Below are 15,396 nucleotides of genomic sequence, written 5' to 3' on the forward strand. Positions count from 1 at the left end.
AGACCCCAGGGTCCACCAGCTCTCCCTTTCTCTTCCCAATTACCTTCCTGTCCAGTATCTCTATCCCCCCCACCATCCCAGTATCTCTATCCCCCACACTATTACTTCTCTCTTTCTGTTTCTTCCCTCCCTAAATTCCATTGTCCCTCCCTCTCCTGTTTTTAGTCCCATTACTTCTTCTCCCCTCTCCCTCCCACCCCAGTCCGACATATTCAAGTCTCTTTGGACCTCCTCCCTCCATAGGCCTGCATTTTCCCCCCTTCTATGTAGCATCCTTCAACTTCCTCCCTGGCCTCCCAGTCTCACCTTCAGCTAATTATGGCATCCTGCAGAGGATCGCCAGTGCTGTAGCGATACTTAACAGGCAGTCGTCGGCCTCCTTAGAATGTTCCCTCTGCTGCAGTCCCGCCCCTCCTCTGACATCAGGGGTGGGATCGCAACTGAGAGAACGTGCTATGGCGGCCGATGGCAGCCTGTTAAGGATCGCTACAGCACTGGCGATTCTCTGCAGGCTGCCCTAATTAGCTGAAGGCGAGGGAGGCCAGGGGGGAGCTGGAGGACGCTACAAAGAGCGCCTATGCACTGGAGCACTTCCTGACTGACCCAAGGAGCAGCAGCGACAGTGGATGGCCAGCAAGAGGCAGCGCTGTCACTCCTGCTTTAGGAGACCTGAAGGAATCGGCGAGCCCGATTAAAAAAAAAAAACGAACAACAAACTAATCGATTTGAATCGATTCACCAAAGTGAATCAATGAGTCAATTTGAATTGGTGAATCAGGCAGCACTACTGAACATACAGCTTCAGGCACAGTCTCTTGTGCGCGGTAGAGTTTATTTTGAAAGGCAGGGCTCTGTGATCGACTTGCATTGCCTTTGTGATTGAACAGTAGATCACGATCGACTTGTTGAGCACCTCTCTGTTAGATATTATCCGAGAATGCTTGGAGGAATGTTTGAAAACTGAAATAGTAGTCCCTCTTGATGATACCATCAAGAAACTGTTTGAAATTGAGAGAAAGTGCCTGCTTTGAATTGAGTCTGTCTTTCCAGTGAGCAACTTATTATTTGGACTGTTTTATGCTTTATTAAAGGTGCTTTAGACTTCATAGTATTTGTTCATTTGTTGACATCCCATGGAACTCTTTTTGCTCCTTTTGCTTGTTAGATTTTGTTAAATGACATTAAATTAACTGCATAAATGACATTTTAAAGACAATTACTGTATTTTTCGCTCCATAAGATGCACTTTTTCCCCCAAAACGTGGGTGGAAATAAGGGTGTGTCTTATGGAGCAAATATCCCCTCCCCCCCGGGGGTCCAATGCTGTATTGGCAAGAGATTTCTGTGCTCCTGCCCTTCCCTTGCTGGACTGCTGCTCCTGATATCTTCCAGCAGCAGCAGAGCGGTGCACAAAGTAGAGGTCTGCACGGGAACGGGGATCACGGGAATCCCACAGGGATCCCCCCCTAGGTCAACATGAGTGCTGGGACTTGGCCTGCATGTGACAGGTGGGGGAGGAGAGTCAATCTGGCCCACAGGTTAGGCAGGGGTGGGCTTGGGATTGTGGGGGGACAGCTATGGGGAAGGGAGAGGCAGGTCAGGGTAAGGAGAAGAAAGAATGAGAGCTAGTATGAAGGGAGTAGAGAGTTGCGCGGGGACAGAAATCCCACCCGTCCCCGTGAGGAATCCCACCCGTTCCCATGAGCAATCCCACCCGTTCCCGTGAGGAATCCCTCCGTCCCCACCCGTCCCCGCGAGGAATCCCCTCCGTCCCCACCCTTCCCTATAAACTTCAGAAATAGTTATTTTATTTAATTATGCTACTGAATTAAATGCTCTGGTAGAGACCCATTTACAAATAAGCAAAGAGACTTTATTAATTTGGAAATATTAATTGGGAAGAATACATACTTTGTAAATGGGTTTCTACCAGAACCTCTAATGTAAATATAAAATGTAAATACTCAGCTGATGAGAACCCCCAAGCTGTCAACTGAGGACTTCCTTTGCAGTTGGCTGGGGGTCCCTTTTGCCAAGCTTGGCAGGCAGCAGTAGCGTCCCTGAGTCACAGATGCTGGCACCTCAGTGGCTCATGGATGCTACCAGTGACTGCTGTGTTTGGTGGAGGGGAGTTCTGGCCATCTCTAGAGGAGGTCCTCTGCTGGTGGTGCTTGGGGATCCCCACCAGTCACAGCAAGGGTCAGCAAGTACTTCAACACTGTAGAAATAAAACCAGAAATGCATTTCCTTTTCTTTTGAACACAAAACAAAGACATTTGCCATATACATTTCCCAAAGCTAACATATTTTACCGGCCTTTGTATGAGGGAGGTCTGGTGCCCCAGAGTAAGGAGACCTGCAGCCATAGAGCACGGGACTCCCATGGGGATGAAAACAGGCCTACCTAAATTCTGGCGATGCAGGCATGCAGCTTAAATACAAGTTCACTTGCAAACACCTCTCTTTCTTACCTTTTCAGTGGGCTCCCTAAACCCAGTCTGATAATCTCTTCTTTGTTATTGCCCAAACCCCTTTGACATGTGGAAAAATACTTCACTGAATGTCCTCACACTGTAACTTCACCATTGATCATAGGCCTCTACCTCATAACACATTTGTTGCACATTCCCTCAATCTTTCTCTGTGATTCAGGAGCCAACTGCCAGCAAACCTCCAGGCATCAAGACCTCTCCTCTGGTTCGTATACAGCGCTGGTGATAGGTCTCCTAGTTATCCCCTCTGCTTTCTTACAGTTGTATCGCAAAATACAAGTTCGGCGTCGCAGCGGGAAACAGCCATGCTGAGCAGTGAGCTCAGCACGTACACAGCTGAAAGCCTTGCTTGCTGATTGGTCCGGTGGCCCCGCACTACCGTGCCGCCGGACCAATCAGCAAGCAAGGCTTTCAGCTGTGTACGTGCTGAGCTCACTGCTCAGCATGGCTGTTTTCGCTGCGACGCCGGACTTGTAAGCTGCATGCCTGCATCGCCAGAATTTAGGTAGGCCTGTTTTCATCCCCGTGGGCGTCCCGTGGGCCAAGGGTGCGATCCCCGTTCCCGTGCAGACCTCTAGAAGGGAGAGACAGGGAGAGGAGGGGGGGGGGGGGGCACAAGATAGCAGAGACAAGTAAGCAGAAGTATAGCTAATATGAGAACTAGCAAAAGGGACAAGTGAAGACCATTATGAGGGGTAGAGAGAATGAAGCAATGATGACATGGAGCATAGGATTACAGGTGGCTAGAGAATAAGGTGTCAGATAGGCCAGCCAAGATGATAGCCTTCCACCTTGGGCAGAGAGAGGTAGGGAGAGTGATGTGGCAGGCTGGTTGGGGTTAAGGGGAAGGGAGAGAATCTGGTGACAGGAACAGGCATAAGGGGGTACAGAAATGATGGTGACAGGATCAGGGAAAGGAAGAGTGTGGTGATGGTGACAAGGAAGCAAGTGGGCCAGTGTGAGGGGTAGGGAAGTTGTGTTCTGTATGTATGAAAAGGACTGTTCTTTAAGCGTTGACTGTGCAGGATCGATCTGTATTAATCTGGCTTCAGTTTAACAATGGGTATATTAATGTTCTAATGCTCACTGCAGTGTTTATGATGCTCCCTTTTCCTAGGTGCACCCTTGCTTTGTGACTCATGGATTATTACTAAAAATATATTTTTATAGAGGAGGGATATTAAAAAAAGGAGGGGGGTGTTAAAAAAAATGAATGTATTTTATTGTTGGTTTAAATAAACTAAGGCTTTAAAAAAATCAAAACTTTCTGAAGTAATTGCTGCTTTTTATGGGGACAGGTAACTTATGGGGCGATAGGCGAGGATGGGTGGGGACATAGAGGATTCCTCGTGGGGATGGGTGGGGACGGAGGGGATTCCTCACAGGGATGGGTGGGATTTTGGCGGGGCCGGGTGTGTTTTCAGTCCCCACGCAACTCTCTAGCACAAAGCAGGTGTGAGCTTTTCACTGCTTGCCTGGTCCTGAACCGCTCTCTGAATGGCTGCCGTCAGTTCTCGCGAGTCTTGAGACTTGAGAGTCCCACGAAAACTGACGGCAGCCATTTAGAGAGCGGCACAGGACCAGGCAGGTAGCGAAAAACTTGCGCCTGCCTTGTGCCACTTAATAATAATTTTATTCTTATATATCGCCAAACCATTAGTTCAAGGCGGTTTACAGCAAGAAGGAACTGCACAAACAGTGAATTACTTAAATAAGCTTATCGAAATTTCTCAGAAAATATAAAATGGAAATTAAGTCACATATTTATCAAACGGATAAATTTTAAGAATTTTTCTAAATAAATAATAAGGCTGAGCTTGAGGAATAAATGTACTTCAACATGAATTCATTGCACTAGTTGATATGCAAAAGTTTTTCCTAAGAATCTCTTATAACAACATGCTTTTACCGATGGAAACAAACAAAATACAGTTTAAGTTTGGGGCTAAATACAAGTAAGCATTAGACACAGGGAGAAACATACATGTTTCCATCTGTTTAACAGAGTACAAAAGGAAAACCAGATACCTCCCTGAAGTGTGAAGGGCATGAAAAATACATTAGTACTGATACTTTTTTCCAAGTAGTTTACAAGCCTTAAAAGTTCTACTCCAACCCAGCATTGCTAGATATCACTTGAGGGGCTGGAGGAGCTGCCATACATTGAGAGATTAGGGAAACTAGGCTTCTTCTCCCTTGAAAAGAGAAGACTGAAAGGGGACATGATTGAAACGTTCAAGATAATGAAGGGAATAGACTTATTAGATAAAGACAGGTTGTTCACCCTCTCCAAGGTAGGGAGAACGAGAGGACACTCTCTAAAGTTAAAAGGGGATAGATTCCGTACAAATGTAAGGAAGTTCTTCACCCAGAGAGTGGTAGAAAACTGGAATGCTCTTCCGGAGGCTGTTATAGGGGAAAACACCTTCCAAGGATTCAAGACAAAGTTAGACAAGTTCCTGCTGAACCAGAACGTACGCAGGTAAAGCTAGTCTCAGTTAGGGCACTAGGGCTGCCTTGGGAGCGGACTGCTGGGCACGATGGACCACTGGTCTGACCCAGCAGCGGCAATTCTTAAGTTCTTAATCGTGTGGCCAGTTCATCTTGCTTTTTGATGGAAGATATGCTTTTTAAAAGGTAAATACCCATATTTGTCCACACAGTGACTTTCCTCGTTTCTATTATCAGCTCATTCATGAGCAGGAACTTATTAGCAATTACTTCTCACTATCAGAGCATGGAAAAAGGGAAACAAACTGTAATAAAGTTGTAGCCAGACCATCTATTTCAGGGATCTCAAAGTCCCTTCTTGAGGGCTGCAAGCCATTCGAGTTTTCAGGATTTCCCCATTGAATATGCATAGATCTCATGCATATTCATTGGGGAAATCCTGAAAACCTGACTGGACTGCAGCCCTCAAGGAGGGACTTTGAGAGCCCTGATCTATTTAGTACTCTCTGATCTGCCTGATAAATGGAGAGCATGTATACAACATATGACTATGGTTCTCTCTTTACTAGAAGAGATCAAGAATGTTACTGACATCACTCATAGCCTTTAAGAAAAATCCTGAAAGACTAAATACCATAATCAAGAAATGCTCTGTAGAGAGTGATATATAGTAACCTGTGCTACATAGTTGCTATAATATTTATAAAGCATATAGGAAAACTTTGTGATGGAAAAATACTACCACAGTGTCTTACGTTAATTTTGGGTCCAAAAAACGCACTGGGGCTTATTTTCGGGGGATGTCTTATTTTTTCATGTACAATGACCATCTCTCCCTTCCTCTTTTCTCTCCCCCACATGTGCAGCATCTTTCCTCTGCTCTCACCCATCCCCTTGTGCCTTGCCTCTGCAGCATCTTTCTAACCCAACCCCCCCCCCATGAAGCAGAACCCTTGAGTAGCATCTTTCTATCATTCCCCTCCCTCGCATTCCCCCATGAAGCAGAACCCTTGCACAGCATCTTTCTATCCCTCCCCCCCACACGTGCAGCAGAACCCCTTGCACATTTTTCTATTCCTCCCATCCCCCACGCGCAGAACCACGCTGATCCTCCCCACTGCGAGACCGACATACCTCCCTCCAAACAGCAGCATCAGCAGCACTTTAACCCTTTCAGGACCATAAGGATCGTAGGCCAATTTTTGTGGTTTTGACGACATTTTTATGGTAAAAAGGGCTTGCAGATGCCAAAAAGTTGATTTTTTTTGTGAAATATCATTATTTTTTTTTTAAAAAAATCACACTTCTGGCTTATGGACAGTGTGGCAAGTGAATCTTCTCGTCAATCTGGCAACGATGCTAATGAATGAATGTCGGAACCAGTTTGTTTACATAAAGGCAGTATCATATGGAATCCGTACATATCAAATTTAGAACTGTAGACTATCCCAATCAAAATTGATAGGATTTTAAAGTTATGGGACAAATATGTCCCTTGGTCCTGAAAGGGTTAAACAAGCTGCTTTGCGGCCTTCTCCTGCCGCGACCTTCCCTGTGCCGCGTCGCTGATTTATGGGGTAGGGCTTATATTAAGGCCTACCCCGAAAATCATGCTAAGGTTTATTTTTGGGGAAACATGGTAGAAGTATAAAATGTACTAGCTGTCCTCCAACTCCGTATGCGAGTATGTTTCTAATACATATCCAAAAGACATTTATCAGACTCATGGATCCAGATAGCACAGTTACTTACCGTAACAGGTGTTATCCAGGGACAGCAGGCAGATATTCTTGACTGATGGGTGACGGCACCGACGGAGCCCCGGTATGGACAATTTTAGAGTGATTGCACTCTAAGAACTTAGAAAGTTCTAGCTAGGCCGCACCGCGCGTGCCTTCCCGCCCGACGAAGGCGCGCGGTCCCCAGTTAATATAAGCCAGCTAAGAAGCCAACCCAGGGAGGTGGGAGGGACGCAAGAATATCTGCCTGCTGTCCCTGGATAACACCTGTTACGGTAAGTAACTGTGCTTTATCCCAGGAAAAGCAGGCAGCATATTCTTGACTGATGGGTGACCTCCAAGCTAACAAAAAGCGGGATGGAGGGAAGGTTGGCCATTAGGAAAATAAATTTTGTAAAACAGATTGGCCGAAGTGTCCATCCCGTCTGGAGAATGCATCCAGACAATAGTGAGATGTAAATGTATGAACTGAGGACCAAGTAGCAGCCTTGCAGATTTCCTCAATGGAAGTGGAGCGGAGGAAAGCTACAGACGCTGCCATAGCTCTAACTTTGTGGCCTGTGACAGAACCTTCCAGTGTCAGGCCCGACTGAGCATAACAGAAAGAAACGCAAGCAGCAAGCCAATTGGATAGAGTGCGTTTAGGATTTGTTAGGATCAAAGGACAAAAACAGTTGGGGAGATTATCTGTGAGGTTTAGTGTGTTCAAGATAGTAAGCCAAAGCACGTTTAGTCCAAGGTATGCAAAGCCTGTTCACCTGGATGAGAATGAGGCTTTGGAAAAAATACAGGTAGGACTATGGACTGATTAAGATGAAAGTCAGACACAACCTTAGGGAGAAACTTTGGATGTGTACGGAGAACCACCTTATCATGGTGAAAAACAGTGAAAGGTGGATCGGCCACTAGTGCATGCAACTCACTGACCCTCCTGGCAGACGTGAGAGCTATAAGGAAGACCACTTTCCAAGTAAGGAATTTGAAATGCGCTGTGGTCAAAGGTTCAAAAGGAGGCTTCATTAAAGCGGAAAGAACCACATTGAGATCCCAGACCACAGGAGGGGGCTTGAGAGGTGGTTTCACATTGAAAAGGCCCCTCATGAACCTAGAAACCAAAGGATGAGCCGAGAGGGGTTTTCCATGAATTGGCTCATGAAAGGCAGCAATAGCACTAAGATGAACTCTGATAGAAGTAGATTTGAGACCAGAATCAGACAAGGAAAGAAGATAGTCCAACACCAGTCCCACTGCTAGAGACATGGGGTTATGGTGATGCAAGAGACACCAGGAAGAAAACCGGGACCACTTCTGCTGATAACACTGATAGAACGGACAGGCTGAGAAAGGAGTGAGTGAGCCGAAGTCAGCCCGAGAGATACCAAGCTGTCAGGTGCAGAGACTGTAAGTTGGGATGAAGTAGGGCCTGCTGATGCTGAGTAAGCAGAGAAGGAAACAGTGGAAGAATTATGGGTTCCCTGGAACTGAGTTGAAGTAGAAGGGAGAACCAATGTTGCCTGGGCCACCGTGGAGCGATGAGAATCATGGTGGCTTGTTCCCTCCTGAGCTTGAACAATGTCCGCAACATGAGCGGTAGAGGAGGAAATGCATATAGGAATAGATTGGTCCAATCCAGGAGAAATGCATCGGGTGCCAGACGGTGAGGATAGTAGAGTCTGGAGCAAAACAGGGGCAGCTGATTATTGTGAGGAGCTGCAAAAAGGTCCACTTGAGGAGTGCCCCATTGGGCAAAAATGGACTGGAGAGTCAAGGGGTCGAGAGTCCATTCGTGAGGTTGGAGAATTCTGCTGAGATTGTCTGCTAATGAATTCTGTTCTCCTTGAATGTAGACAGCTTTCAGGAATAAATGACGAGCTGTCGCCCAAGACCAAATCCGTTGGGCTTCCTGACACAACAGGCGAGAGCCTGTCCCTCCCTGTTTGTTGATGTAGTACATTGCAACTTGATTGTCTGTGCAAATGAGAAGGACTTGAGGAAAGAGAAGATGTTGGAATGCCTTGAGGGCATAAAACATTGTTCGGAGTTCCAGGAAATTGATGTGGTGTTTCTTTTCCTGGGCAGTCCAAAACCCTTGAGTTTGGAATTCGTTCAAGTGAGCTCCCCAGGCATAAGGGGATGCGTCTGTGATGAGCACAAAATGATGAGGAGGTAGATGGAACAGCAGACCTCTGGATAGATTTGAAGATGTCAACCACCAAAGAAGCGACTGTCGAAGAGACAAGGCCACAGATATGTGTTGTGAGCAAGGATCCTTCGCTTGCGACCACTGGGTTGCTAGGGTCCATTGAGGAGTACGCAGGTGGAGACGTACGAAGGGGGTGACATGTACTGTGGACGCCATGTGCCCCAATAGCACCATCATGTGATTGGCAGAGACGGTAATCTGTTGAAACACCTGCCGACAGAGATGAAGGATGGTCTGAAGGCGGTTGGATGGAAGAAACGCCCTCATCAGAACAGTGTCCAGAATGGCTCCAATGAATTGAAGTCGCTGGGTCGGAATGAGGTGCGACTTGGGTAGATTGATTTCGAAACCCAACAGTTGAAGGAAGTGAATGGTCTGGTTGGTAGCAAGCAGAACCGCCTGAGGAGAATGAGCCTTGATCAGCCAGTCATCCAAATAAGGGAAGACTTGAAAATTGTGAGAGCGGAGATAGGCCGCTACCACAATCAGACACTTGGTGAATACCCTGGGAGAGGAGGCCAGACCGAAGGGTAGCACCTTGTACTGATAATGAGTTTGATTGATGAGAAAGCGTAGATATTGCCTGGACGTCAGATGGATAGGAATATGTGTGTAAGCCTCTTTTAGATCGAGGGAGCATAGCCAGTTGCCCTGAGTGAGAAGAGGGTAGAGGGTGGCAAGAGAGAGCATCTTGAACTTCTCCTTGACCAAACATTTGTTGAGATCTCTGAGATCTAAGATTGGTCTGAGGTCTCCGGTCTTTTTGGGAACTAGAAAGTACCGGGAGTAAAATCCCTGACCTCGCTGATCTTGAGGAACTTCTTCGATGGCATTGAGAAGGAGGGATCGAACCTCTTGAGCGAGAAGGAGGGACTGAGACATGTTGGAAGCAGACTCTTTTGGCAGGCCTAACGGCGGAGGAGTCTGAAAATTGAGGGAGTAGCCGTGGGCTATGATAGAGAGCACAAATGGAGACCCCAAGGACATTATAGCTGTTTAGATTTTCATTTACTGCAAGGTTGCGGTATGACGGCGTTTTGATACAAACGGCATTTCAAGTGGTTCACATTATTGTTCATATAACCAAAGATCTTCAAGACTCCTGACGCAGGCCTTAGGGCCGAAACATGTACATGTCGGGTCGAGTTACTTTGGATGAATAAAGATCAATCAGATGAGTTGAAAGACACTTTTATTTGTGCACCTTTCTGATTGGACAATTCCACCCAGTTTTGCTACTATGATAGAGAGCACCCAGTGGTCGGTGGTGATTACTTCCAACGAGTCAGAAAAATGTTCAGTCAACCTCCTATGGGCTGTGGAAGAGGACATGAGGGAGGAAGACTGACAATGCCCTGGAGAAGCGAGTCAAAAGGACTGAGTTGGTTTAGGCTGAGTAACAGGCTTCATGGCAGGCGGCTGTTGTTGACGAGCCTGTTGTTGCTGTTGCCGTTGCCTCCGAGGCTGAGGAGGATGAGGCTGAATAGGTCGAGCAGAAAAGCGCCTCTGATACGACGTCTGCTGCCTAAAAGGACGAGGAGGAGGGGGTTTCTTTTTGTTTTTCAATAAAGTATCCCACCTCGTCTCATGGGCAGAAAGCTTCTGAGTGGTGGTATCCAAAGATTCACCAAACAGCTCATCGCCCAGGCAGAGAGCATTGGCAAGGCGGTCCTGGTGGTTCACATCAAGGTCTGAGACGCGAAGCCATGCCAATCGTCTCATCGCTACAGACATAGCAGTAGCTCGGGATGTCAGTTCAAATGTATCATAGATGGAACGGACCATAAACTTTCTGAGTTGCAAGAGACTGGCAGTGCATTGTTGAAAAGCAGAAAGCTTACGGTCAGGAATGTATTTTTGAAAAGTGGCCATCTGCTGGATAAGATGTTTCAGGTAAAAGGAGAAGTGGAACGCATAGTTGGCCAACATAGCATTTTGGTAAAGTCGTTTAGCCTTGCCCTCTCTGCCAGGAGGGACAGAGGCATACACACTAGAGCCTGCAGATTTTTTGAGGGTTGACTCCACCAGCAAAGATTCGTGTGGAAGCTGAGGTTTGTCAAACCCTGGAATAGGAATAACTTTATATAGTAATTCCAATTTCCTTGGAGCTCCTGGAATGGTGAGAGGAGTTTCCAAATTTTTATAAAAAGTTTCCCTTAATATATCATGAAGGGGTAACTTTAAAAATTCTTTGGGAGGTTGGTCAAAGTCCAAAGCATCCAGGAATGCTTTTGACTTTTTAGAATCAGATTCCAAGGGGAGAGAAAGGGTATCTGACATCTCCCTCAGAAATTTAGTGAAGGAAGAGTGCTCTGGCTTACTAGCAGGATCCTGCACCGATGGGTCAGCCTCATCAGATGAAAAATCCTCCTCGGTACCGAGGGGATCCTCTGAATCATCCCATAAATCAGGGTCACGTACTGATGGAAGACGGCCCTGAGATAGAGAGTAGAGGATTCGGTATGCCTGGTTTTGCGTACCGATTTGCCTGAACGCATCGACACCGTACCCGGTGGCTGTAAAGCGATACGGGTGTCAGAGAGCGGTACCGGATCAGAGGCCGAGTGAGCCGTACGTCAAAGAGACTTTGGCGGTGCCGATAACGTCGATGCCGACAACATAGGCTGGTCGACGATCGGTACCGTAGGCTCAGTGGGGACCGACACCGGAAGGTTCGGAGTTAGCAGAGCAGGGAGCAGGTGTTGTAATTGCTCCTTAAGCTGGACCTGAAGGATGGATGCTATACGCTCATCCAGAGACGGTCCCGATGGCACCGGTACCGCTTTTTTCTTGCTCGGTACCTGCAGTGCAGCTCGACGCTCAGGCGAAGTCGATGCCGATGAAGAGGCAGTGACTTCTATGGGAGCGGAGCGTTTGCGGGGCTGGCGCGCAGTCTGCAGGATTTGGCTCACTGCTTGTTCGACTGTCGGGCTAAGGACAGTAGGGGATGGCTTCTTAGCCGGCTTACCTACAGGGTGCAAAACCGACGATATCTCTTGCGGTGTTGAAACCACCGGTGTCGACTTAGAGGAAGTTGCCGGAGTCGATGCTGGTGGAACTTCCATAGCGGCACCGAAAAGAATCCGCAGTTGAATCTGGCGATTTTTCAAAGTTCTCTTCTGAAGAGAACTACAGCGGGTGCACGTTTCTGCCCTATGGTCCGGACCCAAACACTGGAGGCACCACTTATGCGGGTCGAACAAAGAAATAGGGCGTGCACACCGCTGACACTTTTTAAAACCCGGTGAAGGGGGCATGAAGGGAAAAACGGCCGTAGCAAAATCGAAGCCCCGCCGGGGCCGACCGAATAAAGTCGAAAAAAATAGACTTTTTTTTTTGAAATTAAGAAAATAATAAAACGTGAAGAAATTCACGAGAAAAAATACGCGAGCGGGAAGGCGAAAAAAAAAGAGAATCCAACAGCCGTTGGAAACACGCGTCTTCTTAGCTCCGCGGAAACTAAGAAACTGGGGACCGCGCGCCTTCGTCGGGCGGGAAGGCACTCGCGCACGCGCAGTGCAGCCTAGCTAGAACTTTCTAAGTTCTTAGAGTGCAATCACTCTAAAATTGTCCGTACCGGGGCTCCGTCGGTGCCGTCACCCATCAGTCAAGAATATGCTGCCTGCTTGTCCTGGGATAAAACACAAATGCAGACTTGGAGGGTAATTTCACATCAGGTAGGCCCAAGCAGGCCCTTATTTTAAGACTATTTTATGAAGGCACATAATAAAATGGCAGCAAAAAAAGGCAGTCTAATTCACAGCTAAAATGTAACCATATTCATTACACCAAACTGAAAGTTGGTGTAAATTTACATGGTTGAAATAATGGAAAAATAAGTATCCCAGCATTTTTTGAAACTGAAGAACCCTCTCCCACCCAAATTATTTGGCTGGGAAACCATCACTGAAACTGAATAGGTATAAAAATTAACATTGGCGATCTTCACCTAGAGATTTTTTTTTTTAGGTATTATAAGTTTATCTGGACTCACTACTTTCTAGGAATCTCAGATCAATGCCTTAAATGAAAAAAAGCTTTTAAAAAAAATGAGGCAGTTTTGAGGTATTAGATAATTGTTTTCACTTAGTTTAAGATTTTGATTCAAGCTTACAATCTTACCATAGCTTGACTATTGTAACAGCCTTTATTTATGTGGGCTGTCTTCAGAAATTTTCTGTTAAATTTCAAACTTCAGAGTACAGAAGTTAGACTGCTTTGTAATGTGAGTAAATATGACAATGCCAGCCCTTTATTAAGTTACATTGGTTACCTATAGAGCAGAGAGTTGCATTAAAAGGGCTTACCAAGGGATGCACTGAAGCATTCTGTGAAGTGTGGCAAACCACACACTATAACATTTTTCTCAGAGGAGACATGTTTGGGTTGGGGGGCAGTGGGCATGACAATATAGATCATTTAGTGTAGTCACATCACTGCGTGCTGATTGACAGGATTAGCACGTGAGCCCTTACCATCTACAGAATAAGTGTCACTAAAAGCTCACACGCCAATTTTTGATAATGGCAGCGAGCCTATGGCAACATTAGCACATGAATATAGAACTTTAGGCTTTTTGATATTTTTGAACATTAGCACATGACCATTATTTTGGAAAATCAGCTATTTTCCGGCTGTAGTAAGAATGGTCTAGGCTTGTAGGAAAACCCCATATAAGTACATGCTAAGGCCACTTTTTATTGCAGCTTAAAGCTTAGTAAAAAGAACCCAAAATGAGCCATCTAATATTTAAAAAGTAATCGCTACTGTGGCTTTGTAAAAGGGGCGCTTAGTCAGCTAGTATCTTTTCTTCTTATGCAAAGAAACTGTAACAAGATAAGTCTGCTGAATTTTCCTGATATAAAAGAAATGCCTTCTTATGCTAAAGAATATTTCAGTCGATAATCGCCTTTTAGAATTTTTTTTGACAGCAATGCATAATTTAAAAACTTGCATGTATTTCTGAATTGATTGAATTTGTGCTTTATCCCTGTTCATAACAGGGACAATTAATGATGTTGTTTAGACATGGTCTATGTTATGTGATAATCATAGGGAAACAAGATTTTATGTATATGATATGAAAACCGCATAGTCATATACGGTATATAAATTTTTAAATAAATAAATAAACCTTTGTGTACCAGGCAGCTCTGACCTGAAATGCCCTTCCAACAGAGATCAGACCTCAGACCGACTACATATTTTACAGAGAATTAAAAACTAACTTTTTCAGAAATACTTTTCTGTTTGAGCCAATTCTGTTATCTTATTTTTATCGTGATTGTACTACCTAGAAATGCCTAGCTAATCTTATTGCAGTCTGCATAAGACCATAATTGGTAAATTGTAGAATATGTTTTATTTATATTTGTAAGTAAATTTATTTAATCATTCATTCATTCAATTTTCTATACCGTTCTTCCAGGGGAGCTCAGAACGGTTTACATGAATTTATTCAGGTACTCAAGCATTTTTTTTCACTGTCTGTTCCAACGGGCTCACAATCTATCTAATATACCTGTATTATTGTATTTCGCTGATTGTCCCGCTCTTTTTAGTGTAAACCGCCAAGAACTTTTGGTTATGGCGGTATAAAAGAATAGTTATTATTATTACCACCCAGGATCACAAGAAGCAGTGTGCGTTTGAACCCATAATCTCAGGGTGCTGAGGTTGTAGCTTTAACCACTGTGCCACACTCTCCATGTGTACATACTTATATACATGGGAGTAATTTTATAAGACAAAACAAAAGAAGCAATCCAACTTGTCTGCAGTGAGCAAATCAAATGATGAATAACAAAAGAAAAAACTGCAGAGACGATGTACAAAGCACAAGGCAACTTTATTGATAAAATATGGTAATCTCAGTGATGGTTCTCATGTGTTTAAGTACATGACCCTTCCTCAGGAGTCACATTTGCATAAGATCGCAGTTTAACACTGCGTAGCAGCAGCTGGATATTATCAGGCAGCTTTTATTTTTCTCAATTTGTCGTTCCATTTGTGATCTCCACGGTTCTCTACAACTGCGATCTTATCCAAACGGGACCCCACACTTTAACACATGAGAACCGTCACTGAGATTACAATATTTTATCAATAAAGTTGCCTGGTGCTTTATAAGAGGCATTTTACATGTAAAACACTCATCTTAAGTTAGACAAAAGAATCTTATATTGGAAATAAAAAGCTAGCTGAAGGGGATTTTTAAGACAAGAATACACAGAACAAATACAGATAATATTGTCTCCCCTTTTCTCATGCTTACCCTGTGTCCCATAGTGAGTAGAATCTGCCACTCCAGGGTGCAATATAACCTAAAGAAAGGTGGAAAATTACTAAGCACTCATAGATATATAGTATACAGCTAGTATAACCACATTTAACTGAACTAAAGAATATGGCAAATATGTACTGCACCAAATCACACTATGAAGGGACACTAGAAAGAAAAAGCTGAAGAGAAGGATAAGTCATAGAAACATACATAGAAACATAGAAATAG

The 15,396-nt window shown here is 45.0% G+C and overlaps 1 protein-coding gene across 1 annotated transcript in view; it reads right to left on the minus strand.

The window, feature by feature from the left end:
- STT3B (STT3 oligosaccharyltransferase complex catalytic subunit B) overlaps window positions 1-15,396 on the minus strand; it is a 249,045-nt gene that overhangs the window by 41,253 nt on the left and 192,396 nt on the right. Inside the window, exon 8 of the mRNA XM_033930112.1 lies at window positions 15,160-15,208. Coding sequence (XP_033786003.1) covers window positions 15,160-15,208 — 49 coding nt within the window. The remainder of the gene's footprint in view (window positions 1-15,159; window positions 15,209-15,396) is intronic.

This window comes from Geotrypetes seraphini, chromosome 2, assembly GCF_902459505.1.
Source record: "Geotrypetes seraphini chromosome 2, aGeoSer1.1, whole genome shotgun sequence".
NCBI classification, from domain to species: domain Eukaryota; kingdom Metazoa; phylum Chordata; class Amphibia; order Gymnophiona; family Dermophiidae; genus Geotrypetes; species Geotrypetes seraphini.